Raw genomic sequence first — 26034 nt, 5'->3', positions numbered from 1 at the left:
TAAAGGAATTGATTAACTCAATTAAACAATAAGGATTAAGGCACAAGAAATTTTTTTTTTTTAAAAGGGGTGATCGCTCGATCGGTAAGATCTTACCGATCGAGAGGCCAAAAATAAACCCAATCACTGCCCAGAATTTAGGACCCCCGCTCGATCGGTAAAATCTTACCGATCGAGCGGCCATAAAATTTCTCGTTCTCTGCCTTAGTATAGGGGTGCTCGCTCGATCGGTAAGATCTTACCGATCGAGCGAGATGCTCTGTACCAGAAAATTATTTTGGTTTTCTTTCAAAATTTCAAATCCCAACTCAATCAAAACACAACCCAACAATATACATAAACTTATTCCAAATGCATAATCCATACAAAGTAGTTCTAGAGTTATACATTCATCCAAACTACTAGAACATGCTTCAATTCTAGGTTTACAATACCAAAATACATATTGAGTTTTGAATTCAATTCAACTCTTAAAACCAAGGGCCTCACTTCTACTCTCTCATCCACCTATCCATGATGTCTCTGGCTTGATCCTGCCCCATTTGTTGCCAAGTACACATACAAACAAAGACAACAGCCGGATAATCCGGTGAAAATAATATTCCCAGTAAAAGAGACTGACATGCAATCAAATAAACATATCAAGTCATGACATGAATTCGTTCCTCATATAATCAATTAATCCATTCAAGTACTGAATTAAAATGATATGCATGTCTTGAAAACATTTGGATTATCAGACTCAGATAATCAAATGGAATTCTTCTTTCTTTCTTTCTTTCTTTCTTCGGTTTGGGATCCCGAGGTTAAAACATCCTACAATCACACCGACTTCCCTCTCGAGGTGGATGAGGCATATTTTAATACTCTAGACTCCAGAGCATTATAGTGAAGTAAACAACGAAGTAGTAAATCGCCTACCAAGTCACTCGACTACAATCTCTAGATCGTCTAATTCAAAATGAATAATCAATTCGGCTCAATATGAATGCATATGAATCTAGTGCATTAAAATAACAATTCAGACATATATTCAAATAAGCACATAAACATGCAATATGTGATTTTTTCTAGGACACTCAAATCAATCCGGATTCGAGTTAATCGTCCTATCCCATTTCAAATTCATCTTATACCTCTTCTTCGTGTCGTTCTCTGTCGTCGATCTGAAAAACAACAATTCTCAATCAAAGTTCCTTCAATCAAAATCTATCCAAATTCATCGATAAATAAAGAATAACATCGATACTATACCGGCTCAACTCTTCCAACTGATCAAAGTTGTAAGGCTCTCAACTTCCAGGACTTTAAATCAATCTATCAGAAGAAGTCATAGTGATCAAAATCGATAACAAAACTCATATCAAACTCGGTAAAATTCAAAACATCAAACCGATATCCAATCTCAAACTGATGGCATAACGGCTATAACTGATCAAACCGGAAATGCAGACAGCAAAACAACAACTCAATAAACTCATTCCAATCCTCAAACATCAATTCCAGCACAAAACCAACACATCTCCAAATTCATATTTTCGAAAATAATAAGAAAATTCATATCAAATCTGATCGTCGCTAGATCTTCGAACCGTCTTAGATATACTGTCAAAGCTATCTAATAATCATCGTCTCTGAATATAAATTAATTCTAACAACATCCAAAAATTCAAACCTCTCAGAATTAAGATAAACTTACATCCAAACGGAGCACTCGAAGCTGTGATCATAGATATCAAGTCAAAATTCAAGTCTATCGGACGGATTGAGCTAGAATCGAAATCACAAAAGCATGGAAGCTTTTTGATCGCCTAAAATGGAGGAACACGGTTGAGAGGGTGATGAGGAAGACAAGGAATGATTAAAAGACTTAGTCAATCCTTAGACATTATTACAAACTCAATTTTTGCATTTCAGTCCCTGAAAATTCCAAAAATTGCAAAATAGTCCTTGATAAGTAAAAGTTCGGCTCTCTAATTCTGAAATCACGGAATATCTCAATAAGTTCAATTAAGATAAAAATGGGGCGTTACATCGACGCTCAACTATTACTTGTTGAAATCCTGCTAAATACTACGATACATACCTCAAGGTATCATCCTCTGGAGCTAAAACTCGCCCAGATAAACTCAAGGATCAAAGACTGATAGCGAAAACAATCTATATCATCTTTTTTGTCTAATCGTACCAACTTATAAGTCTCAGAATCATTCAAAAAACTAACTCAGATAATACATTAAAAAAAATAATATCTTTCTTGTTTCTGGAATTGAATCCCATCAAAAAACATCCTTGAATAGTAGTACTAAACAACATTGATCTGAAGTACAAAAAATATCGATTGCTACTAAGGACATTTCCCGTGAGATCTTGTCTACCCTAGATAGTACTCCATTCTACTCCAATCTCAATACAAAATTGTACTGAAAAAAAAACCCAATTATGATGCTCATCAAGGAATTACCTTTCTTAAGAAACTCTTCATCAAAAAGATATTGCATCCATATGTTCACATCATTTATCTCTGATTATTTCAGAAGATAGATACACGTGTTACTCTGGGAACTAAACTCAGTACTAAACTTAATCTCACCATTTGAGAAAATTCTAAAATATCAACCACGGAACCTATTCACCGTTGAAATGTTCATGGATATCTATACCTTCTATGACTGTGTAAACCGTCAAGACTGAGGTATCCTTCTATGTACAAATCTATCAAGCACGGTATGCTTTTAAAACAAAACACTGGCATAGGTCACGCTTCATCAAACATCAAATCATATGCCATCATAGTCCACAAAACTTTGTATATTGTCGAAATCTGTGTCCCTGATACAACTAGTCATCCTTGGCAATAATCATCAAGATCGCATAGTTAACCAACTACTCTAGGAAAATCACCTAAAACTTTTCGTTTGGAAAGTACTTACAACTCATCGAATCATATTACCCCAAATAATCCAAGAGTAACAATAGTTGAACACTAATCTAAAAAAATAAAACACTGAAATCAATAAACGAAGAACCAAATTCATTATAAATCTTATTACAATTCCAAGACAAAAACAAACCAAATACACTAGTTGTAGTGATCCTACCCGAATCACCTACTCGCGTAATTCTTAGACATAAAATTAACTTAAAAGGATAACTTAATCAAAGCAATGAAGAGGTGGAAACATAAACCAAGTGTACAATGCAAACCGGCGGAATATAACGGAAACTAAAACCCATAATAAAGTTATACACCATATCAAAAAACCTCTATATCTGAACTCAATAGAAAACAGAAGAAAAACTCCAAGCGGTCACTGGCCTTGCACCTAACCCTGCCTCGTCCAACCTGAGACCCACCCCATCGAATGAGTTTTCCAAGATAAAACCAAGTACATGGGTGACTAACCCAGGTACGTAGATTATGAGTATACAAACTGATATGATGCATGCAAGTAATGTGACAAGGTGACTGGTCAAATATCAAATCCTGCTCAGGACTAGGCGCCAAAGAGTGAGTAGTACCTTCAAGGTTCTACTCCGCTGGGTAGCTCACACACTCTTCTAAATCATCGTGGTCTCAATCTCCGTTATCATGGTAGCTCCCATTGTCAGATTGTATATAAGAACATGGGTCTAAGAAACTCTACTAGAATGGTTATCTCGAAGGAGATACATGCTCAAAATGAATATACACATGCATCATGTGTATAAAGCAGTAAAACATGTATCATGACACATAAAATACCACATATAAGCATGCATACTTGCTGGAATCACATTCAGTACTTATATACGTCTATCAAACATGTCGAGTACTATCAGGGTCTAAACTCCCAAGCCTACAGTCAACTGATTAACATATTATTAATACTGATCTAAAAGTCTTAACTAATCTAACAGATAGTCCCAATATTTGATAGGGATCTCGGACTATACATGCATCCATATTCACCTCTTTGATGTCGAAAGCCATTGAATCTTTGTCACTGCTTTGTTGCTAATTCGTAAGCACCCCGCTAAAGCCTGGACCTCGAGGAATCGGCTAAAAAAATCTCAGTATTGACTGAAATGGAGGGGAAACAATTGAATTGGAAATTCAAAAGTGATCATTGGTTGGCCTATATATATTAAGATTTCGGACGCTCCAAACTATTCATGCATGCCACGTTCTGAGCTGCTGACATCGAAAGCTCCGATATCACTCTTTAGATCTTCAGATCGCATGCATTTATTGACGTGTCAATTTAGTCTTTACACCTAAGTGTATGGCTAAGTTCGAACCTTTTGAACCCTAGATTGGTGCTTCCAATCTTTCATATGTTCATGTATTGTTGACACCTCATAATCTGCATTTCCTAATTGTTGATCGGACCTTCAGATCTATGTTCGGACCTTCCGAAATTTACCTCTTCATCCAAAATTTAACACTAACACTTTGGTGCTTTCGAACCATATTTAAGACCTTCCGAACCCTTCGATGGGTCTGAAGCCTTGATTCTTCGTTCTAAACTTTATTAAACACTTAATTTACTTATATAATAATCTCTTAATCATGTTTAATATTTAATAGACTTAAAACGGTGTTCGGGTTACTACACCAGTACAAGATTAAACATCAAAATCAGCACTAAAATCATCCTGAGCTCTTCAATAATCCTAGTTTGCGTCGATCTCAATGAAATGCATACGACCGATATGAACTCGAGACTGTTTTCTACCTTGTCCACTTCTCTTGGAACAATCCCTCTTTCCACGTTGCCACAACTGAAACAAGCTCTAAAAACAGCACGACACTTCTCTGTACGATTATATCTCTCAAATTGGTCACACTGAAGCTTTTATTTCCAGTTGAATACAATTCCACATAACGAGAAGATGAAGAAGATCCTGACTTCTTGAACGACTATCCTTTCGGTGCCAAAACACTCGAAGTCCTACCAACCTGCAAAGCCTTCCTCCTTAAAATAATTATCTCAGCTTGCCTACTCCAATTCACTAAACCATATAGGAAGAATGAAAAACATACATTCTGTCAAAAATCCCATGATTTAACCCTTGTAGGAAATGATCATACTTTGATGCCAAACTTTCATAAATGTGGGGACAAAATTCTAACAAATATATAAACTTATTCCGATACTCATCAATAGACATGTCCCCTTGTTTTAAACTTAAATTCCATTGCTTTAGCCTGATGGAGTGCTGAAAAAAAAATGCAAATCCTTAGGATCTTTACAGAAATAGGCCCAATAATAATGTTCGTGCTCATGCAACAAATGTGCTGACATGGACTTCCAACATTTCCGTGCTCGTCCCTCTAGAAAAAATATCAGTGGCCTCCATCCTCTGCTCATCAGAACTTTCAAAGGCATGTAAACAGCTCTCCATCCGCTCAATCCAAATTTCTTCATCCTCAGGATTCTCGCCTCTAACTAAAATCTTTGGTCCCATCTGAGGGAACCGGTGCATCTCAAATCGATGATGGTGGTGTCCTTAGGAATGTGTCTGGGCATCCTCATCTCACCACCAACCAACAATTTTATGTCTCTTATCGTCGCGACAGGCCATCTAAAAGAAATCACAAACATTAACCCGAATTGCAACAACTATGTCCCAAAGATTTTATTGCATGCTCTGATACCATAAATGTAATGACCCGTCCCCGATCACTTACAAGCTTAATACATAGGCATGCAATTAAAATAACAGATAACCACAATAAATGTAAACTGTGAAAACTTAAACAACAATTATACAACCCAATCAAAAATAAACAAATACCATAAACAAACTTGAATTAAGCCACCAGTAGCCTCTGATCCTAGGCCCTGGTCACCTATCAAACACTAATCTAACTTCTGGTCAACCTGCAAACTACCATGTCGAATGGAGTGTCCAAGATAAAAGCAGAGACATTAGTGCTAACTTCTAGTACGTACATATGAGTATACAGGTTTATGAAATATATGAATGCATAAACATGAATGATCTGGTAAGCAGGGATCAAGCTCTGGAATATGATGCTCAGAGAATATGTGCTACCAGTATGTGCATGCTGCTCTAAAGATTTAGTAGATTCCTCATATATAACCTGATCCTGTACTATCATCGTCCTAAAAAAACAGCACATGCTACCCCATTGGTCCAGTGGGATTCACAAGTTACCCGATCGTGCAAATAAAAAATAATGTTGAGCGACCCTATAAACAACTGCCTATCTCAAAAGGATAACACGCTCAACATGTTATGTCAATGCCGCATATATAAACATGAACAGTATAAATGCATCATATGACAAGTAATAATGCAGCACATAAACATGCATACTTAGCTTGCTATCTTAGTCTATACTTTCATTCCTCAACTTAATGGTCTAGCAGTACAAGTGTATACTGTCAAAACCTACAAGTCAAGTGAATGTCATATCACTTCATCTTATCTAAAAGACACAACTAGACTAATAGCTACTTCTAATAACTACTAGGTATCCAAGTATATACCTTGTTTTTTGTCAGCCGCTGATGTCGAGATCCCACAACTTGAGCACATCTCTACTACAAGCCCAGTAGCCTCCAAATAGTGCCTGACCCTCGAGAATATCAATAGAAACACTCAATATAGACACTAACTCATAATTTTCACCTCAAGCACACACTAATTCATGAGAAATTCGAGCTTTATATATATAGCACGACCGGAAGGTCCCATCTTAACTTTGGAAGGTCCGAACTCCTACATGCAGTGATGTATCAACAGCGTTTTGACACCGCAATGAACAGCTTCATTCGAAAGGTCTGCATTCACCTTTAAAAGTTCAAATATTCCACGTGTCGGTGCACTCTTGATATCTCACAAACTGCATGACCTAACTCTTCTTCAGAACGTGTGATCTTGGGTTCAGATGGTCTGAACTTTTCATTTGATTCTGATCATATTACCACTCAGTTTGGTGCTTTCAATTTGTGCATTGTAAGTTCCGAACTCTTTGGAGTTTCCGATACCTAATTCTTATTTTATGAAATGCTTAATTACTTGGTTAACTTAGTTATTGACTCTTTAATAATGCGTTATCATTTAATTACGTAAAACTGAACTCGGGTTACAACGGTCTTTCTTCTAAAAATAGTAATATTGATCGGATAAGTGCGTTCTGCTGAAATTTTTGTGCACATTGTTGTCCATGAAGAAATATTTACTTATTTCCGCATACTAATCTACTGGAAGGTCCCATCCTGACTTTGGAAGGTCCGAACTCCTACATGCAGTGATGTATCAACAGCGTTTTGACACCGTGGTGAACAGCTTCGTTCGAAAGGTCTGCATTCACCTTTAAAAGTTCAAATATTCCACGTGTCGGTGCACTCTTGATATCTCACAAACTGCATGACCTAACTCTTCTTCGGAACGTGCGATCTTGGGTTCAGATGGTCTGAACTTTTCATTTGATTCTGATCATATTACCACTTAATTTGGTGCTTTCAATTTGTGCATTGTAAGTTCCGAACTCTTTGGAGTTTCCGATACCTAATTCTTATTTTATGAAATGCTTAATTACTTGGTTAAATTAGTTATTGACTCTTTAATAATGCTTTATCATTTAATTACGTAAAACTGAACTCGGGTTACAACGGTCTTTCTTCTAAAAATAGTAATATTGATCGGATAAGTGCGTTCTGCTGAAATTTTTGTGCACATTGTTGTCCATGAAGAAATATTTACTTATTTCCGCATACTAGTCTACTGGAAGGTCCCATCCTGACTTTGGAAGGTCCGAACTCCTACATGCAGTGATGTATCAACAACGTTTTGACACCGCGGTGAACAGCTTCGTTCGAAAGGTCTGCATTCACTTTTAAAAGTTCAAATATTCTACGTGTTGGTGCACTCTTGATATCTCACAAACTGCATGACCTAACTCTTCTTCGGAACGTGCGATCTTGGGTTCAGATGGTCTGAACTTTTCATTTGATTATGATCATATTACTACTCAGTTTGGTGCTTTCTATTTGTGCATTGTAAGTTCCGAACTCTTTGGAGTTTCCGATACCTAATTCTTATTTTATGAAATGCTTAATTACTTGGTTAACTTAGTTATTGACTCTTTAATAATGCTTTATCATTTAATTACGTAAAATTGAACTCGGGTTACAACGGTCTTTCTTCTAAAAATAGTAATATTGATTGAATAAGTGCGTTCTGCTGAAATTTTTGTGCACATTGTTGTCCATGAAGAAATATTTACTTATTTCCGCATACTAGTCTATTGGAAGTTGATACTATCAGCATAGATGACTAAGACTACTACTTCTGTTTTTTTGTTATCTTTTAACTAATCTGTTGATTTACAACAAAGATATTCTTCTGATGTTTTTCATAGATTGACTTTCTACGGGTTTTTTGTAAATGAATTTTGAAGCACATCGTCAAAACTTATAGAACCAAACAAAGCATACTATTTTTTAATGAAAAAATATTTTTTTGGAACAGTAGCCAAAACACATTCTTATTCTTAAATCAAATTTTCATAATTTTTTAAAAATAATTATAAATTTTATAATAATTGTCCAAAAGGATTTATATATTTATAAATTATAAAATATGAAAAATAATTTTGTTGATACATTAAGTTATCCAATTTTAGGTTTGGCTAACTCTACTAAATTTTTAAAGTTTGGTTTTAGTACAGTTACTTTTAATTCTCAGTTATGTTGGTCAAATTTCTGTTGTGATATCAGATAAGTCACGTCTGTATTTTTCGATTTCATGTCAGTATTTTCTGGTATCACGTCTGTACTCTGAAAAAATAGAACTAAAATTTAAAAAAAAAATCATATTAGTACACCAAAACCAAACGTTAAAAAATTATTGAAGTAAAACACAAAATAAGAAAAATTAATGAAAAAATATCTTTTCGCATAATAATATTGTATATTTTGCAATCTGAATCTTATTACAAATCAATTTTTTTTTTTACCAAAAGATTCAAATCCTGATATTGATCAATAATAATTTTATATTTTAAGAAATTTTTTTGTGCATCACCTGCTAATATTTTCAAAATACCAGGACTAAATAATATGTACTTGGTAGATAGACAAATATGCGGGAAAAGTACAGTTTTGGTCCTCTTTCACATCAAAATATTTTTGGTCCTTAAACATTTCAAAAAAATACTTTTAGTCCTTAAACTTTACAAATTTCCAAACAATTAGTCCTTATAGTTTTTTGTTGTTAAATATATTTTTGGGGACTAATTTATTATATTTTTAAATTATAGGAACCTAAATAAATTAAAAAAACATGAAAAATAAAGATCATAAATAATAACTGTTGGGAAATTTAGTTTTGGTATTTACAAAGTTTAGAAGAAAGCCAAACTAATTGAGCAACTAAGAAGTGCTAAACTGATATTTGGAACTAAACTACATCACGATCAACGACCGCGCTCAACTGGCCAAGAGATGCTAAACTGACTCCATCAGTTTACCCTCGCTAAACTAACTGCATCAGTTTACCCGCATCAGTCTACTACCTTGCCATTTCTGGATAAGATCATCCGTACTCTGACACACTCTGCAGAAGGAAGTGCCGTGATACCAAGGGCAATGTTGGCTCCAGAATTCGTTGGTGATAGTGACAAATCCAACGGAAATAATTTAAACCCTATATGAACAACAATTTGAATTTATGAGCGTTGGCAATCCAAAGGGTATAAATAGAGATCTTGATCGATCAAAGTATGCAACTCACGCGAAAAATGCTCTACTATTTTATGAGAATACTAAAAGCTTTACAAGCTCAAGATTTTATCAAGGAACTCGAAGCACAAACGCCGAAGTGTTATTCTGATCACTGTAGGATCAATTTTTGCGCTAAAGATTTCGAGTTGTATTCACTATGTTCTATCATCAGTCTAGGACTGAAACTAAGGTTTTGTACTAGGAGTTCTTATTTAGGCAGTGTCTAAGTCCTAAACTGGATCGGGGTTTTGCAAATTTCTTGTAAAATTCAAAGTCTTCTAGTAATATCCTTCCGAGGTGGAAGAAGGGGTGACGTAGGAGTATTTGAAATCTTCGAACATTCATAAACAATTTCTTGTGTTATTTCAGTTTACTCACCATCACCACCCAACCTAAACTGATACTCACTCAGTGTTATAAATCTGTAATTTGACATATTTTCTCACATATTTTGTTTGCCAAATTACATCTGACATTAAGATAAGCCTCGAGCTCAGTCACTAAACCGATCGAGTTAAAACATTCTTACTAAACTTCTTGAAAGTATATTCACCCCCCCCCTCTAAACTTTCAACCGATCCTAATAAGTGGTATCAGAGAGGTTCTTATCTTATTCCTGAACACTGTATCAAAATGACCTCATTTAGCAAGATTCCTATGTTCTCCAAATAAGATTTTGATGATTGGAAGATTCGTATGCAAGCACATCTATCAGCATTAGATGATGACATGTTGTTTTTCATCACTGATGGATCTCTTGCGATCACCAAAATTAATACTTCTATAGCTCTTTCTGGCGGTGGTCCACAGTACATTGAGAAACCAAGAATTGAGTGGGCTGATGAAGATAAAAAGAAGGCGAATCTTGATAATGTGGCTAAAGACATCTTGTATAAAACTCTTGAAAAGAACACTTTCAGCAAGAACAAGACATGCAAAACTGGGAAAGAAATTTGGGAGAAACTGATTCAAATCTGTGAAGGAAATAAACAGACTAAAGAAAAAAAATTGTCTGTTGCTACTCAAAAGTTTGAAAACATCAGGATGAAACCTGGTGAATCAATGACAGAATTTTATGAGAGAGTAAGCAGCATTGTTATTGAGCTTAATGGATTGGGAAAGACATATACCAACAGGAAAGTCATTCTCAAAGTTATTCGAGGTCTTCCCAAAGAATGGGATGTAAAGACAATGACTATGAGGGAATCAAAGGACTTGAACAAACTGGAGCTGCACGATCTGTTTGCAGATTTGAAGGCCTATGAATTTGAGTTGCAAACTCGAGAGAAAGATCATTCTACCTCTCAACTGACCAAGGCCTTGACTGCAGTCAAGATAGAATCACCAGCTCAATCAGAAAAATCAGCAGAACAACTAAGCAATGATGCTATGTCCTTATTTGTGAAGAAGTTCGGCAAGTTCATCAGAAGAAATCAGGAAGGATCTTACAAAAAAAACTTCAAAAATAAAGATGCAGTCGAAGAACCAAGAAGTTGCTTCAATTGTGGGAAAACAGGACACTTAATAGCTGACTGTCTCAAACCGAAGAACTTTGACAAAAGGAAAAGCTCAAGGGATGACAGACACACTTCGAGATAGAAACATGAAGCACTAGTTGCAAAAGATAGCAAAGCCAAATGGGCGGAAACAGATAGTGATTTAGAAGGATCCAACTATTCCTCCAGTTCCCGTGATGATGAAGAAGAGGTCAAATGTCTAATGGCAAATGACCATGAGCAAGCTTCCACCAGTGAACAGGTATTCGACTTTAGTTCTGAAGAGTTCACTAGAGAGGAACTAATCACAGCACTTCATGACATGGCAAATGAGTATCAAAAACTGTCCCTCGCATTTGATGAAGTTAAAGCAAAGCAAGAGGACCTGCAAAATATCTCAACTGAATCCCAATGGGAACAATCAGTTGAGGAAAATTGTCTTGAGACAGATATTGCTAAGCTTAAAACTGAGAATGAGAAACTCAAGATCAATATCATGAATATTACGATAGAAAAACAAAGGATAGATGATCTAGTAAGTTCATGGAATAGATCCTCGAGCACGCTGACAGAAATGCATGATTTACAAAAACCTCTGAATGATAAAACTGGTCTAGGGTATGATAAAACGGTTAAAACTGGTGAATCAAGCACTCTACCCAAACTGAATATGTGCAAAGGCAAGTATATAAATTTTGTACGAGTAGTTAGGGAAAATGAAAATGATAAACCTATCCTAATGACTTGGCAGCAAATAAAGCAGATGAATGGAAAGAGATTTGGTATTGGCTTCATTCCTCAGGAAACTAAGGTAGAAACTAATAAAAGTCCTAAACGGACTAACGCATATCAACCTAATCCTATGAGAGGAAATCGAGGTCAATATCACAATCAACGTCCAGTTCAAAAGCGATATAGGAATTTCAAGGATACTGGAAAAGGAAAACAGCATATGGTATCACAAGCACATCACACTCCACAATCTAGGGCACATAATTTAGTATGCACTTATAGGAACACTGAAACTGGTAAACTAGTTAAAGTATTTCAGGTTTGGGTTCCTAAAGGATTAATCTCTCGTTGACCCAAATAGATGTGGGTACCAAAATTTATTCAACTTTATGAATGCACGTAACAGTTACTAAAGAAAGAATGGATGAATCATGGTATTTAGACAGTGGATGTTCAAGACACATGACTGGAAATGATAAACTATTGTGTGAACTCATTAAATGCCATGGTCCAACTATCACATTTGGTGAAAACTCACAGGTTAAGACCGTGGGTAAGGGTAAGATTATCCACGACAACATAATCATTCAAGATGTTTTACTAGTTGAGACTTTGAAATATAACCTAATCAACATTAGTCAAATGTGTGACTATGGGTACTCTGTTGAATTTCAAAAGCTAACTTGGCTTGTTAAAAATGCCTCTGGTAACACTATTTTGACAGGAAACAGAAGTGGAAACACATATAAAGTATGCTGGAACATTCAGTCTAGCAAACCAGTTTGTCTCGTAGCTTCCAACTCTAAGCGCAACTGGATTTGGCACAAGCTACTGAATCACCTTAACTTCAAGTCAATTGCCAGTCTGAGTAAGCTCGAGCTAGTAACAAGACTGCCTAAAATTGAATTTTCCAAAGACAAAGTATGCTCAGCTTGTCAATTTGGAAAGCAAGTTAGGTCATCTTTTAAAAACAAGGGTTATAACTGATCTTCCCGATACTTGAAACTATTGCACATGGATTTATTTGGTCCAATACCAGTAACAATTTTAGGGGGAATGAGGTATACTCTTGTCATCATTGATGATTTCTCACGTTTTACCTGAGTCATTTTCTTAAAATCAAAAGACCAAACTGCTTCTCAACTGATCAAGATTTTTAAAAGACTCTTTAACGAAAAATCCAGTAAGATTGACAAAATCAGGAATGACAGGGGAACTAAATTTGTCAATCAAACTTTGTCTTCATTTTTAGCGCATTATGGAATCAAACATGAATTCTCAGCATCTAGAATGCCACAGCAAAATGGTGTTGCAGAAAGGATAAACCGTACTCTTAAAGAAGCTGCGAGAACCATGTTAGTCGATTCCAAAGTCTCTCAAAGGTTTTGGGCAGAAGCTGTGAACACTGCTTGCTACACTCAGAACAGATCAATGATATGCAAGAAATTTTTTAAAACTACATATGAGATCTGGAATGGCAGACAACCTAATGTATCATTCTTCAAGATTTTTGGGAGTAAATGCTACATCCACAACAATGGTAAAAGTCATCTGACTGCATTTGATGCAAAGTCAGATGAGGGTATATTTCTGGGATACTCTTCAATTAGCAAAGCGTATAGTGTTTTCAACAAAAGAACTTTAAATGTTAAAGAATCAGTTCATATCATATTTGATGAGGATTTAATTACTGACGTTCCAACTAATGCTCATCAAATCTCAGATCTATTTCAGGAAATTCAATTGGACAATGACATTGAAGATGAAAATGAAGATGACTTTTCACCACCCATCAGAACACTTCAAACTCCTGAACCTGAACTAGCAGTCGAAGGTCATAACATTAATCAATCAGTTGATATTCACCAAACTCACCCAGTTGTGAATAATGAAGAACATCAACGTGAGACTCAAGAACATCACACACACATTGAAGGCACAGAGCTTGACCAAGATAACATGACTAATCAAGATCTAGAGGCACATGTGAACAATGAGAATCAACCTAATTCTAGACTCAAATGATTCAAGAAGCATCCACTAAGTTCGGTGATAGATAATCCTATAGCACCACTAAGGACTCGAGGAAAAATGATTAAAGAATTTCTTCATGCAGCCTTTATATCCCAAGAAGAGCCAAAGAAAATTGTGATGCACTAGCTGAGAGCTGTTGGATAGAGGCTATGCAAGAATAATTAAATCATTTTACTAGAAACTCGGTCTGGGATCTTGTTCCAAGTCCATCACATCGATCAGTTAAAGGCACTCGATGGGTCTTTAGAAACAAACTCAATGAAGAAGGAACTGTAGTCATAAATAAAGCAAGACTAGTAGCTCAAGGATATAGGCAAGAGGAAGAAATTGACTATGATGAGACTTATGCACCATTAGCTAGACTGGAATCCATAAGAATATTCCTTGCGTATGCATCCTTTAAAGACTTCAAAGTTTATCAAATGGACGTCAAAAGTGCTTTCTTAAATGACAAACTTCAAGAGGAGGTATTTGTTGAACAACCACCTTGATTCACAAATCATCAGTTTCCAGACCATGTATACCATCTAAACAAAGATCTATATGGACTGAAACAGGCTCCTAGAGCTTGGTATGACACCTTAACCAAATTTCTTCTTGAACATGAGTTTACAATAGGCACAGTTGATAAGACTTTATTTAAATTCACAAAAGGTGATCACACATTATTAGTTCAAATATATGTTGATGATATTATCTTTGGGTCAACTAACCCCAAACTGTGCACAAGATTTTCTAAGCTAATGCAGGAAAAATTCAAGATGAGCATGATGGGTGAACTGAATTTCTTTCTTGGGTTGCAAGTTCGACAAATGGAAAATGGGACATTCATAAGCCAAACTAAGTACACCAAAGAACTAATCAAAAAGTTTGGAATGAAAAACTGCACAGTTGCAACAACTCACATGGGTGCATCAATTAAGCTTGACAAAGATGAAGGGGAAAATCAGTTGATGCAATAATGTATCGAGGTCTAATAGGGTCATTGTTTTATTTAACAGCCAGGTAGACCTGACATTGTTTTTGCAGTTTGCTTATGTACTAGATTTCAGTCTAATCCAAAGCAATCTCACTTCATAGCTGCCAAGAGGATACTAAAGTATCTTAAAGGAACTCAGAATGTTGGTCTATGGTATGCTAAGCATAACTCCTTCAATCTAGTTGGATACTCAGATGATGACTATGCTGGATGTAAGCTGGATAGAAAAAGTACAAGTGGATCATGTCAATTCCTTGGGGATAGACTGATCTCATGGTTTAGCAAGAAACAAACATCCATTGTTACTTCTACAACTGAAGCTGAGTACCTAGCTGCAGGTAGTTGTTGTGCTCAACTGCTCTGGATTCAACAACAATTAAGGGATTATGGAATTGAAAAACATGAATCACCTATATATTGTGATAACACCAGTACCATTGCAATCACTTACAACCCCATTCTTCATTCAAGAACAAAGCATATCGAAGTTAGGCATCATTTTATCCGTGATCATGCACTCAAGAAGAATATTCGACTGGAGCATATATCAACGGAGCAACAAACTGCTGACATCTTCACCAAACCACTCCCAGAGTCTAAGTTTTCTTACTTTCGAAATATTTTAGGGCTAATTGAATTGACTTAAATTTACATCGATCAGTTTATTCTTTGCAAATTTTCTAACAGTTTAGCTTGACCTAAACTTATTTTTTCTCAAACCATTAAACTGTTATTTTTTATTTCATCCGAGATATTTCATTATATATATCCACGTTGATTTAAACATTCTTTATATGTTTAAATTCAGTTTAAGCATATATTAAGGAGGAATATTGTTTTTTTTTTTTTGCATTTTACCTCTAAGACGCATTACTGATATCATATAACACAATATAAAACAAAAGAAGCATATTTTAATAATTATAAACGCCCTTTACAATATCTATTTCACACTCCACAGCTAGTTTCCAGAGGAACAGATGCTCCTCCAGTGGACCATCCACCAGCTCCTCCAAGCCATGGAGAAGAGTCACCACCCTCAACTCCTTCTTCAGGAGTAGCAGCTTTATGCCCTCTCGGCAGAGGACATAAGCAGAGTTGTTGATACCGAGAACTTTTTTATACTTCTCGAGGCGTCGACCCTCGTTAGGACTAAGGGCATCCAACCCTCTGAACTGCATCCGCACGAGTTTTTCATGGGCGATTCTTTAATTATCCATATCCTTTTATGCTTGTCTTGATTATTTGATAACTGAATGAATGCCCTAACTCTTTTTATAGTCTTTAAGTTCAGACATCGAAGAGTCTCACACATTTATTTTATTCAATTTATTAAGAATATGTAGAGTCACTTACGTATACTTTCACGAAATAAGGCACTGTTTATGACAAAAAATCTTTGAAAATAGATTGCATGTAATAATTATCTGATAACTTCGTTATTCACGCTTATTATTATGTATTGTAGTTTCCCTTTATAAACTAAGCAGTTGGACTGAAACAGTTTAGGTAAACAGTTTATGATCAAAATTAGTTTTATAAAACCTTCTTCTATTGATTATAGAAAATTAAGAGCAACAATCACACACGCCTAATTTCCCTCATCTTGAGAAAAATCTCAAAACTCCAGTTCATCACCCATGCTCGTAGAGGAGCAACTGAAGGATCCATAAGCTCATCTGACGCAAGGCAAACCAGTGTGATGTACTCTTTGCTGATCATCATATAGAGAACATTTTTATGCTTAAAAATGTCTCTGGGTTCAAATGTGTCTAGTACTATTATGTAGAACATTTTCCTCTGAGCTATCTCCTTCGCATCTTCAAATATCCTTGGAGGAAACTGAGCATGATGATACATGTGGAGTTCTTCTATCTTCAAACAAACCTTCATCACTTTTTCATACACCCTCTCCTATATCTTCTTCTTTTCAGCCTCAAAGTCACTCTCTCGGCATGCTTCGCATGCCACATATGGACTTTGACCAAAGCCGAATAAGGGAGTGTTGTTACTCTTTTTTTTTTTTTTGCACAACTAAATTATGGAATTGGTTATCATACTGTAGCTCATTATTTATAATCGAAATTAGTAGTATTTTTAGAGGGAAATATGTGTACTATCTCCCGTTTTAATGTACTATTCATTTTGAAATTCGAACTTTTATGTGTGTCACGTCACTCACTTGTCGTATTGACCAAGTCACATATTATACACCATTTCAGTTTATCGTAAACCCTAAGCCTATACTAATTTCATTTGAATTTCTCTATTGATCCACAGGGACGACTTCAATGTCTACTTCATCTGCAGTTTACATTCTCACTGCTCTCGCCGTCGACTTTGAATCTCTACATGGGATGAATAAACCAGGCATAATCGAGATCTGCACAGCTCTTGAACAATCTGGGCTTCGATCCTTTTTGGATATCAAAACTCTGAATATCTATCAAACGGACTTGGTGTTGTTATATCACAACTGTACGCTCAAAGATGATGGCATACTCTTACTTTCTCTCAGAGGACATACTATCCAAATCAGTGAATAATTCTTTGCCAACACTTTTATTTTACCTACTTCAAGTACTACTGACTTCAATGCTATATTAACTACTTATATCACTGAAATGCAAAGTACAATTTCTTGCCCAATTCAACCGATATATCTGTCTGGATTAAAAAGAAACTTGAATCCTGAATATCAAATGCTAGTTGATATTGTTGCTAAGAGTATTTTGGCAAAAGGAGGGTTCTTTGCCAAATTAACTGTCGGCAAATTCAAAGTGATGACTGCTATCATGAAAGGTGTAAATATCAACTGGAGTAACATTCTATTCAATATCTTTGTTCAAATGATGACTCCTACGAAGCAATCCCCTGGATATATATTGCAAGCCAGTCAACTCCTTGAAACTCTAGGAGTTACTCTTCAAGAATCTTCTCAACTTCACAAGCTTCGAGTCCTAAAAGTTGAATATCTGACCAACTTTCACTCCAGGGAATCAACTGATTTAGTCATTGCAAAAGTACACAAAACACCAGTCAAGAAATCAACCAAAAAGAAGAGAAATCTTGTTATATATGACAGTGAGGAAACTGATAGTGAAGAAGTTGTGAAGAAGCCCCAAACCAAGCGGACAAGAACTTTACAAACAAAGGCTATCTCATCTCCATCTAAACTGATCATCTCTGTGATTCCTAAACTGATGGATGTGGCCTCAACTGAAGACACACATTCCCTTGATGAAACAGTTAAAGAGCTAAAAGCCAAAACTGATTTCAAGAGAAAACAACACATGATGATTGAACTAATTCAGAGTCTCCAACCTTCTCAAGAAACTCCATAAAATGAAGAATTGGAAACATTTGATAAAACTCAGAAGGCTCCTTTGCAATTTATCTCACCGATAATAATTTTGCCTCAAGTTATACCAATCGGTGGTTTATCTTCAAAACAACTTGTTGAATACACTCATTCAGGCCTGGACTTGGCAACAAGAAGCTCTCAAATTGCATCTTCCTCAAATCCTGACAGGCCATCCAATGTCATTCAACTTCAAATTGACTTGACCATGGATGAGGTACTTGAATATGCTGAGAAGCGCACTGCTGAAATTGTTGATACTTGGCATACATACAGGTCCACTACATTGGCCAGACATCTTACCAAAAAGAATGAGATGTCTAAATTTGTCAAAATTGAAGAAATTGTGCTGAGGATAGTCAAGACTGCCAACATTCAAGAAGCCTTGTCAAGAAGAAAATACTTCTATGATCTTTTGAGGATCAAGAAACTGAGTGAATTTGTTGATGACTTTCAAAGGAACTATGATCCACGTGCCAGAACCTCTTATGAAGGTCGATCCATTTTCACTCAACTTCAAACTGATCTCATCAATATACAAATGGAAGTAAAGTTTTGGGAGACTGATCAATCTTTGGAAATTCCAGAACCCTTTGTTTGGAAGAAACAAAAATCTCATTCTAAGTCTCGATCCAAACACAAAAAAAGCAAAAAGTGTCACTCTACTACTGAATATTCCAATCATTCAATTGATCAGGTGTTTGAAGAACTTCAAAAAGAAACTTCAGTTGCTCACAATACAATAGATACATCTATGGAGCAGCAAATTCACATTTTAGGCGCAGAAACCACACTGCCTGAATTGCAATTAATGCACATTGATGAAGTAATTTCTCATATTGAAGATGATAATCAACAACTTCCTCTCGTAACAGACACATCTATAGGAGCAGTTGTGACTTCACTCACTCTTCAAGAAGAACCTGAAGAACCTCAACCAATTACTATGGAAGCACCACCTTCTCCAACTATTGACAATGAAGATGAGACATTAACTTTTGTCTCATATGGAATCTACAGAACAGCAAACTTCTCAAATAGATGAGTTACTTTCTCCAACTCCTACTGAACAAGCTCTGAAAGAATCAAGGGAAGTCTCAGTAACTTTGGAGACTCCATCTCAAATTGATGACATTCCTGCTCCATCAAATTATCTTAGAGGAGAAGTACCTCAGTCATCCAATCCAACTGATGATCCATCAGTCACACCATCTCTTATCACTGATGACAAGCTACAAGAATCAGTACATGAATCACCAACGCATGTACAAATCACCAAAAATTCATCTATTGATGATAAAGCTATTGAGAGTGAGACTTTGTCTCAAAATCTAACCATGGTTGTTAATTCGGCCCCTGGATCATCGTCTCATCAGAACAAAGGAAAAGAAAAAATTGAGATGATATTAACTACACCTTCATCTCCTCCTAAAGGACAAAAGACAGGCTTTATCAAGGAAAATCTTTCATCCAGTGGTAAATGAGTTCCATCTCCCACATCAACTTAGGATGATGATTATCAGTTGATCTCTCAGATTGAAACTTCAGTCTATGCTATATCTAAGACTGTCACTGGTCTCAAGGAAAATCAACAAGCAACCAACAGCAACATCTCTTTTTTGAAACAGTCAATGAGTGCAGACCTAGTTAAACTTCAAGAAAAACTTGCACTATTGGACAAATTCCTATTGGATGCAAGTCAGCTGATAAGCTCATTGTCTCAACTGAAAAATTTTCATCAGTCTTTGGAGACAAAAGTTGACCACTTGAATGGATTTGTTCAATCCTTTCACACATCAGTACAATCAAATTTTCAAGCACTTTCTTGGCAACTCAATACCTTGGCAAGCTTATCTCAGAATATTTTGTGCACTCAACATGAAGCTCAAGCCCCAAATCGTCATACTTCAGTAGCTCATCAACCAATATCGCAGTTCATCATTGCACATATCTTGTTCCGATTGAAGATAATCTACTTTGTATTGTTTCAAGATTATTATGTTATCTACACTACTTGTATCTCCACTTTCGGATCTTTATTATTAGTTTATCAAAAAGGGGAAAGATTTACAAGAACTTGAAACTGAATATCTTTTCCAAAGATCAGTTTATATTGAATATCAGTTTATCACGAAAAATCTCAAAGTTTTGATAAGCACCAAAAAGGGAGAAATTGTTGAAAAATTTAGTTTTGGTATTTACAAAGTTTAGAAGAAAGTCACACTAATTGAGCAACTAAGAAGCACTAAACGACCGCGCTCAACTGGCCAAGAGATGCTAAACTGACTCCATCAGTTTACCCTCGCTAAACTGACTGCATCAGTTTATCCGCATCAGTCTACTACCTTGCCATTTTTGGATAAGATCATCCGTACTCTGACACACTCTGCAGAAGGAAGTGCCGCAATACCAAGGGAAATGTCAGCTCCAGAATTCGTTGGTGATAGTGACAAATCCAACAGGAATAATTTAAACCCTATCTGAAGAATAATTTGAATTTATGACTGTTGGCAATCCAAAATATATAAATAGAGATCTTGATCGATCAAAGTATGCAACTCACGCGAAAAACGCTCTGCTATTTTACGAGAATACTCAAAGCTTTACAAGCTCAAGATTTGATCAAGGAACTCGAAGCACAAACGCCGAAGTGTTATTCTAATCACTGTAGGATCAATTTTTGGGCTAAAGATTTCGAGTTGTATTCACTCTGTTCTATCATCAGTCTAGGACTGAAACTAATGTGTTGTACTAGGAGTTCTTTTTTAGACAGTGTCTAAGTCCTAAACTGGATCGAGGTTTTGCAAATTGCTTGTAAAATTAAAAGTCTTCTAGTAATATCATTCCGAGGTGCAAGAAAGGGTGACGTAGGAGTGTTTGAAATCTCCGAACATCCATAAAAAATTGCTTGTGTTATTTCAGTTTACTCACCATCACCACCCAACCTAAACTGATACTCACTCAGTGTTTCAAATCTGTAATTTGGCATATTTCCGCACATATTTTGTTTGCCAAATTACATCTGACATTAAGATAAGCCTCGAACTTAGTCACTAAACCGATCGAGTTCAAACATTCTTACGAAACTGCTTGAAAGTATATTCACCCCCCCCCTGTAAACTTTCAACCGATCCTAACAATAATATATCTACAACACAAACATTATTTTGATTAACATATTTATTATTTTTTATGATGTTATTATATGTAAATAAAATTTATTATGATTATATTATATAAGCATAAAATATCTACTTTAGAATATGTAGTTTTTTCATAAAAATAATCGAATATGTTTTTAAAATTAAAATATCTTATAAATATTTTAATAAGCATATTTCTTAATGTGTTTTCTAATAATTTTTTAAAATAAAATTTATATAATATCTTTGATACTAAATAATTGATTTGATATTAAATCTGATTAATTATTTATTTTTATTTAATAATAAGATAAAAACTAGATAAATTTTAATTTTCTTAAAATATCAAATATAAATATTTAATATATATAATTATGTTTGTAAATATTAAACATCAATAATAAATTAAAAAAAATAAAAAATACATATGGTATAAAAAGTAATCTTGAAACTCTAATTTTAATTTTAGTTTTTAATTTTTTTTAAATTTGAAATAAAAGATAAAACATAAAATATTTTTAAAAAAATAGAGTTTCATTTACTATTTTTATGTTTTATCTTTTCACAACATTTTATTATTAATTTTATTCAGTTTTAGTTCCTGAAATTTAATAATATCATAAATTAGTCCTCACAAATATATTTAACTATAAAATAAATGGCAAGGACTAATTTTGTTACAATGTTTAAAGTTTAAGGACTAAAAGTGTTGTGTTGAAATGTTTAGGGACCAAAAATGTTTTGATATTTAAGTATAAAAACTAAAAATGCATTTTTCCCACAAATAGGCCATTACTAAACGTTAAATTAATGGGGACTCTTGCAATAATTGAACACAATGGGCAATGGCGGAGCCAGGATTTCAACTCCGTCCGGGCTAAAAACATTTTTCAAAAAACTCGAAAACTATAGAAGCTAAAACTCATATTTTTGCAGAAAAAAACTTTAAAATTTGCTTAAAAATCCCCCCCAAAAAAATTGTCATCAAAATTAAACACAAAGAATTAAATATTTATCAATATATATGCAATTTTTGTTTTTTTTTTGTTTTGTTTTTGGACTGATTTTGAAAAGTAAAATGTGGGTTATTTGATTTTTTTAATTGGATCACCCGGGCTAATATAACACTAACCCAAAATACTACTTAATTTGTTTTAAAAAATAATTAAACTACATAAAAAAAAATTAAAAAAATTGGGCCACCCGGGCCAACTGCCTCCGCCCGTGCCAATGAGACCATTTCATTGGACTTTAATGATGGAAAATTATGACAAAGTAGCTTAGATTTGTTTATTAATTGTTTAATTGATCTGTGATGAGGGTCCTCGTGAATGCCACTTTAGTAATTGAGTTAAATAGTTTGAAATACAAAATTTAAGTTCGATGTCCAGTAAAGCACGAATGAATAAAAATCTTATTTGAGTTAACATTACGATTTAGTCCTTAAATTGTAACGTTTTGATTAATCATTTAACTCGTCATATTTGAATTTTTATTGAAGTAATCTTTGCATATTTTGGGTTTTTTCTCATATTTCAATGAAGTTCGTATCAGAAATAGTAGCTAAAGTAAAAGTAACAACAACAAAAAAGAAAAAAAAAAACAGAAATCATAAAACAAGATACTTACTTTCTAAATTGTCTTGCCGTATTGGGTTTTGAACAAAGTCAAAAATAGAATTTTGATCAATGCCAATAACACCTGTGAGAATATTAAAATATTCTTCCTTAAAGACAAATTTCATGATTTTATCTTTCCCCCCACAAACTCGACATCCTCAAAAATCAAGCATTTTTCTGACTGAGAATCAAATTGTGGGACCATAAAAATTTTATCCCTTATATCTTTAAGAATCACTTTAATCAAATTTTGTGAAGGATATATGCTGCAGTCATTACTTTTTTTCATAAATGAGATATAAGAAATCATATTTAAAATAATCATCTATGAACAATATAAATTATTGTTGATCATTCCAAAAAACCATATGAAAGACCTGCAAATATCCATATTTATAAGTTCATAAACATCCAAATTCTTGTTGACTTCAAATCTGTTTTAATTTGTTTGTTTTCCCTTTATACAATTAACACATATATCAAATATGTTAAAGTCGTACATAAGTTTATTTATCCCTCATCCGGAGATATAACATAATATATTATGTCACGACGACTGAATTCTTATTTACTTGAATTTTATCTTTTGGTCTTGTAAACTTAATTGTAGGGACTCATTAAATGAAACAATTGTATCAACTAAAGAAATATTATTGTAACGAGATGAAGATCCAGAGCCAACCAATTTTGAATCATGAAACAACCTAAATTTTTATTTTCAAATGACCAAAAGAAACCGAATTTGCCCAAAATAGAAATAAAAATTATTCCGCCTAAAAGTCGGTATAATAAATGTTTCATTCAGATTCAAATAAAACTCAGGCCTTAAAAATAATCTAAAATTTTTAATTATTTCAACTTTAACTGTTTTGTCACTGTACACCGATGAATCTTTCATCATCATTTGAACTTTAGCAATAATAATATCTCCGCATTGACACACTGATGGTAGCACCAAGATCTATCCACCACATGTGTCTAGACATCAAAGATAAATTAACCTTAAACAAACCAAATTTAGTAACTTTATTTTCATGAGTCATTTAGCTCCACATAAGAAACAACTATTACTTTTCGATTTACTCGGTTTCTTTTGTTGTTCCTTTTGAAGTGCAATATCTTCAGCGTACTTTATTTATAATATTTTATCTTTACAACTCATTGAAAGTGAAGTTGTCAAGAACATACAAAATTTACCCTTTCATTCTTGACAAACCTCAGTTTCAAAATATTCTCATGTGACTCTTAACTATAGTTATGTATTTTCGACATATTGCCCTATGGATTCTTGAATGACTTATCTTAATGATCATCAGATATGCAATTTAATTTCTCCTATCTTTTCATCTCCCTCCTTGCAGAAGAGGTACTCTAGTCCATAAAGGTGTACTTGAATCAATCTTTATTGCAATATCTTTGATCATTATTCCAAAAACTAACAAGATGTTAAATTTTCCATAACTTGAAATAACGACCATCTTTGAAAGTAAGAATAAATTGTTCATATGGACAGTAAAACTAACAGAAATATTCAAATAATAACTGAACATAAAATTATCAATAAATTAAATATGCTCACAAAAATAGAATCCAAATAATCAATAATAAATTAAAATAAAGGTAATCCCCAACTCAAGATACCGGACACTCCATTAATATTCCATCTTTGGACAAAATATTAAATTGTAAATGATATCTTGGTGTAGTAATCAAATACAGATCATAACAAAATATCAAATAATAAATCTTCCTTTGGACCGATTTATTATTCATATGTAAACCCGAATAATAATCACATATTTATTACCACAATTGCACACATATTTCTGTTAAATAACAATCTTCTTTTGTGTCGATTAATTATTCACATAAGTTACATGTACAAAACCTTTTATATTTCAAAACAAATTGATCTCCACAAGAGAGGTCACTTTAGTGATATGTTGCTTCAATCCATTTATTCCAAAATATATATACCTTAACTATTCCTTTATTCAAATTTAATATAAAAAAAAATTGACCTTTTTCTTAAAAAAGATATTTTAAGTATTTTGATCAATTCAATTATTTAACCATTGACCGTACGGTCAATGATGTCTGGTGGGCAAATCAGGAAATTAACTGGTCATGGGTGATCTTTTCGGGTTGAATGCCGGTTTATTCAAAATTAATTGACCCATGTATATTGACCCGATAAACTTAATCCATATAAAATAATCAATTAATTCAAATAATGCAAATCTCATAAGGGATACCGCACACTGATAGTAAATAACATGTCAAGTAATAATCTTTCTTTCGGTCGATTATTATTCACATGAAAATATAATAACTATCACTTTTTACGCTTCTAAAATACATAAGTAATTATATTAAATATTAATCTTTCTTTGGGACGATTAATACTCATAAAATTACATATACGAAAATTTTATATTTTAACATAAATTAACATCCACAAGAGATGTCATTTTGGCGACATGATGTTTCAATTAATTCACTTTAAAATATATAAAATATAATATTTATTATTTGAATAAATTGAATATTTAAAATTTAAACCCAAAATAAAAATATTGGGTTTATAACCAAATTAAACTTATCCAAAAAATATGTGATGGGTAAGAAAAATTTACCAAAATCTGATTTTTTTTTCATAAATTTTTGAATTTTCGAAAATTGACAAAAATAAAAAAAACCTAACCCATCATCTTTCTCATCCTTATTGTCGTCGCCGCCCTTCCTTCGGTCAATCACCACTGACCGATGACAGACCACAGGGTGGCGACCACAACTGCACCATCACCGGTCCCGATTATCCCTTGATCGGCCAGAAAAGAGCCCCCAAAATTTCCGAAGCTCGCGACCATGACGGTCGATACTTTGGCTTGAAATCCGGTGGATATGTGACAAAACCCGACCAATAAAAT

At 34.2% G+C, this 26034-nt stretch overlaps 1 protein-coding gene across 1 annotated transcript; it reads left to right on the top strand.

Moving 5' to 3' along the window:
• Positions 1 to 10436: 10436 nt before the first annotated feature.
• On the top strand, positions 10437 to 11339 carry LOC140863822 (uncharacterized). Its single transcript, XM_073267539.1, has one exon. It carries the CDS (start codon positions 10437 to 10439, stop codon positions 11337 to 11339), a length of 903 nt encoding a protein of 300 aa, XP_073123640.1.
• The last annotated feature ends 14695 nt before the right edge of the window (positions 11340 to 26034 follow it).

The sequence above is a fragment of the Henckelia pumila genome, chromosome 1 (assembly GCF_033568475.1).
Source record: "Henckelia pumila isolate YLH828 chromosome 1, ASM3356847v2, whole genome shotgun sequence".
Lineage (NCBI taxonomy): Eukaryota > Viridiplantae > Streptophyta > Magnoliopsida > Lamiales > Gesneriaceae > Henckelia > Henckelia pumila.
Note: the sequence above shows the minus strand (reverse complement) of the source record. Positions and strands in the feature narration are given on the sequence as shown.

Bases quoted from the DNA above. Each gene is read 5' to 3' on its own strand.
- LOC140863822 (XM_073267539.1), top strand. From the start codon at position 10,437: ATGCAAGCACATCTATCAGCATTAGATGATGACATGTTGTTTTTCATC.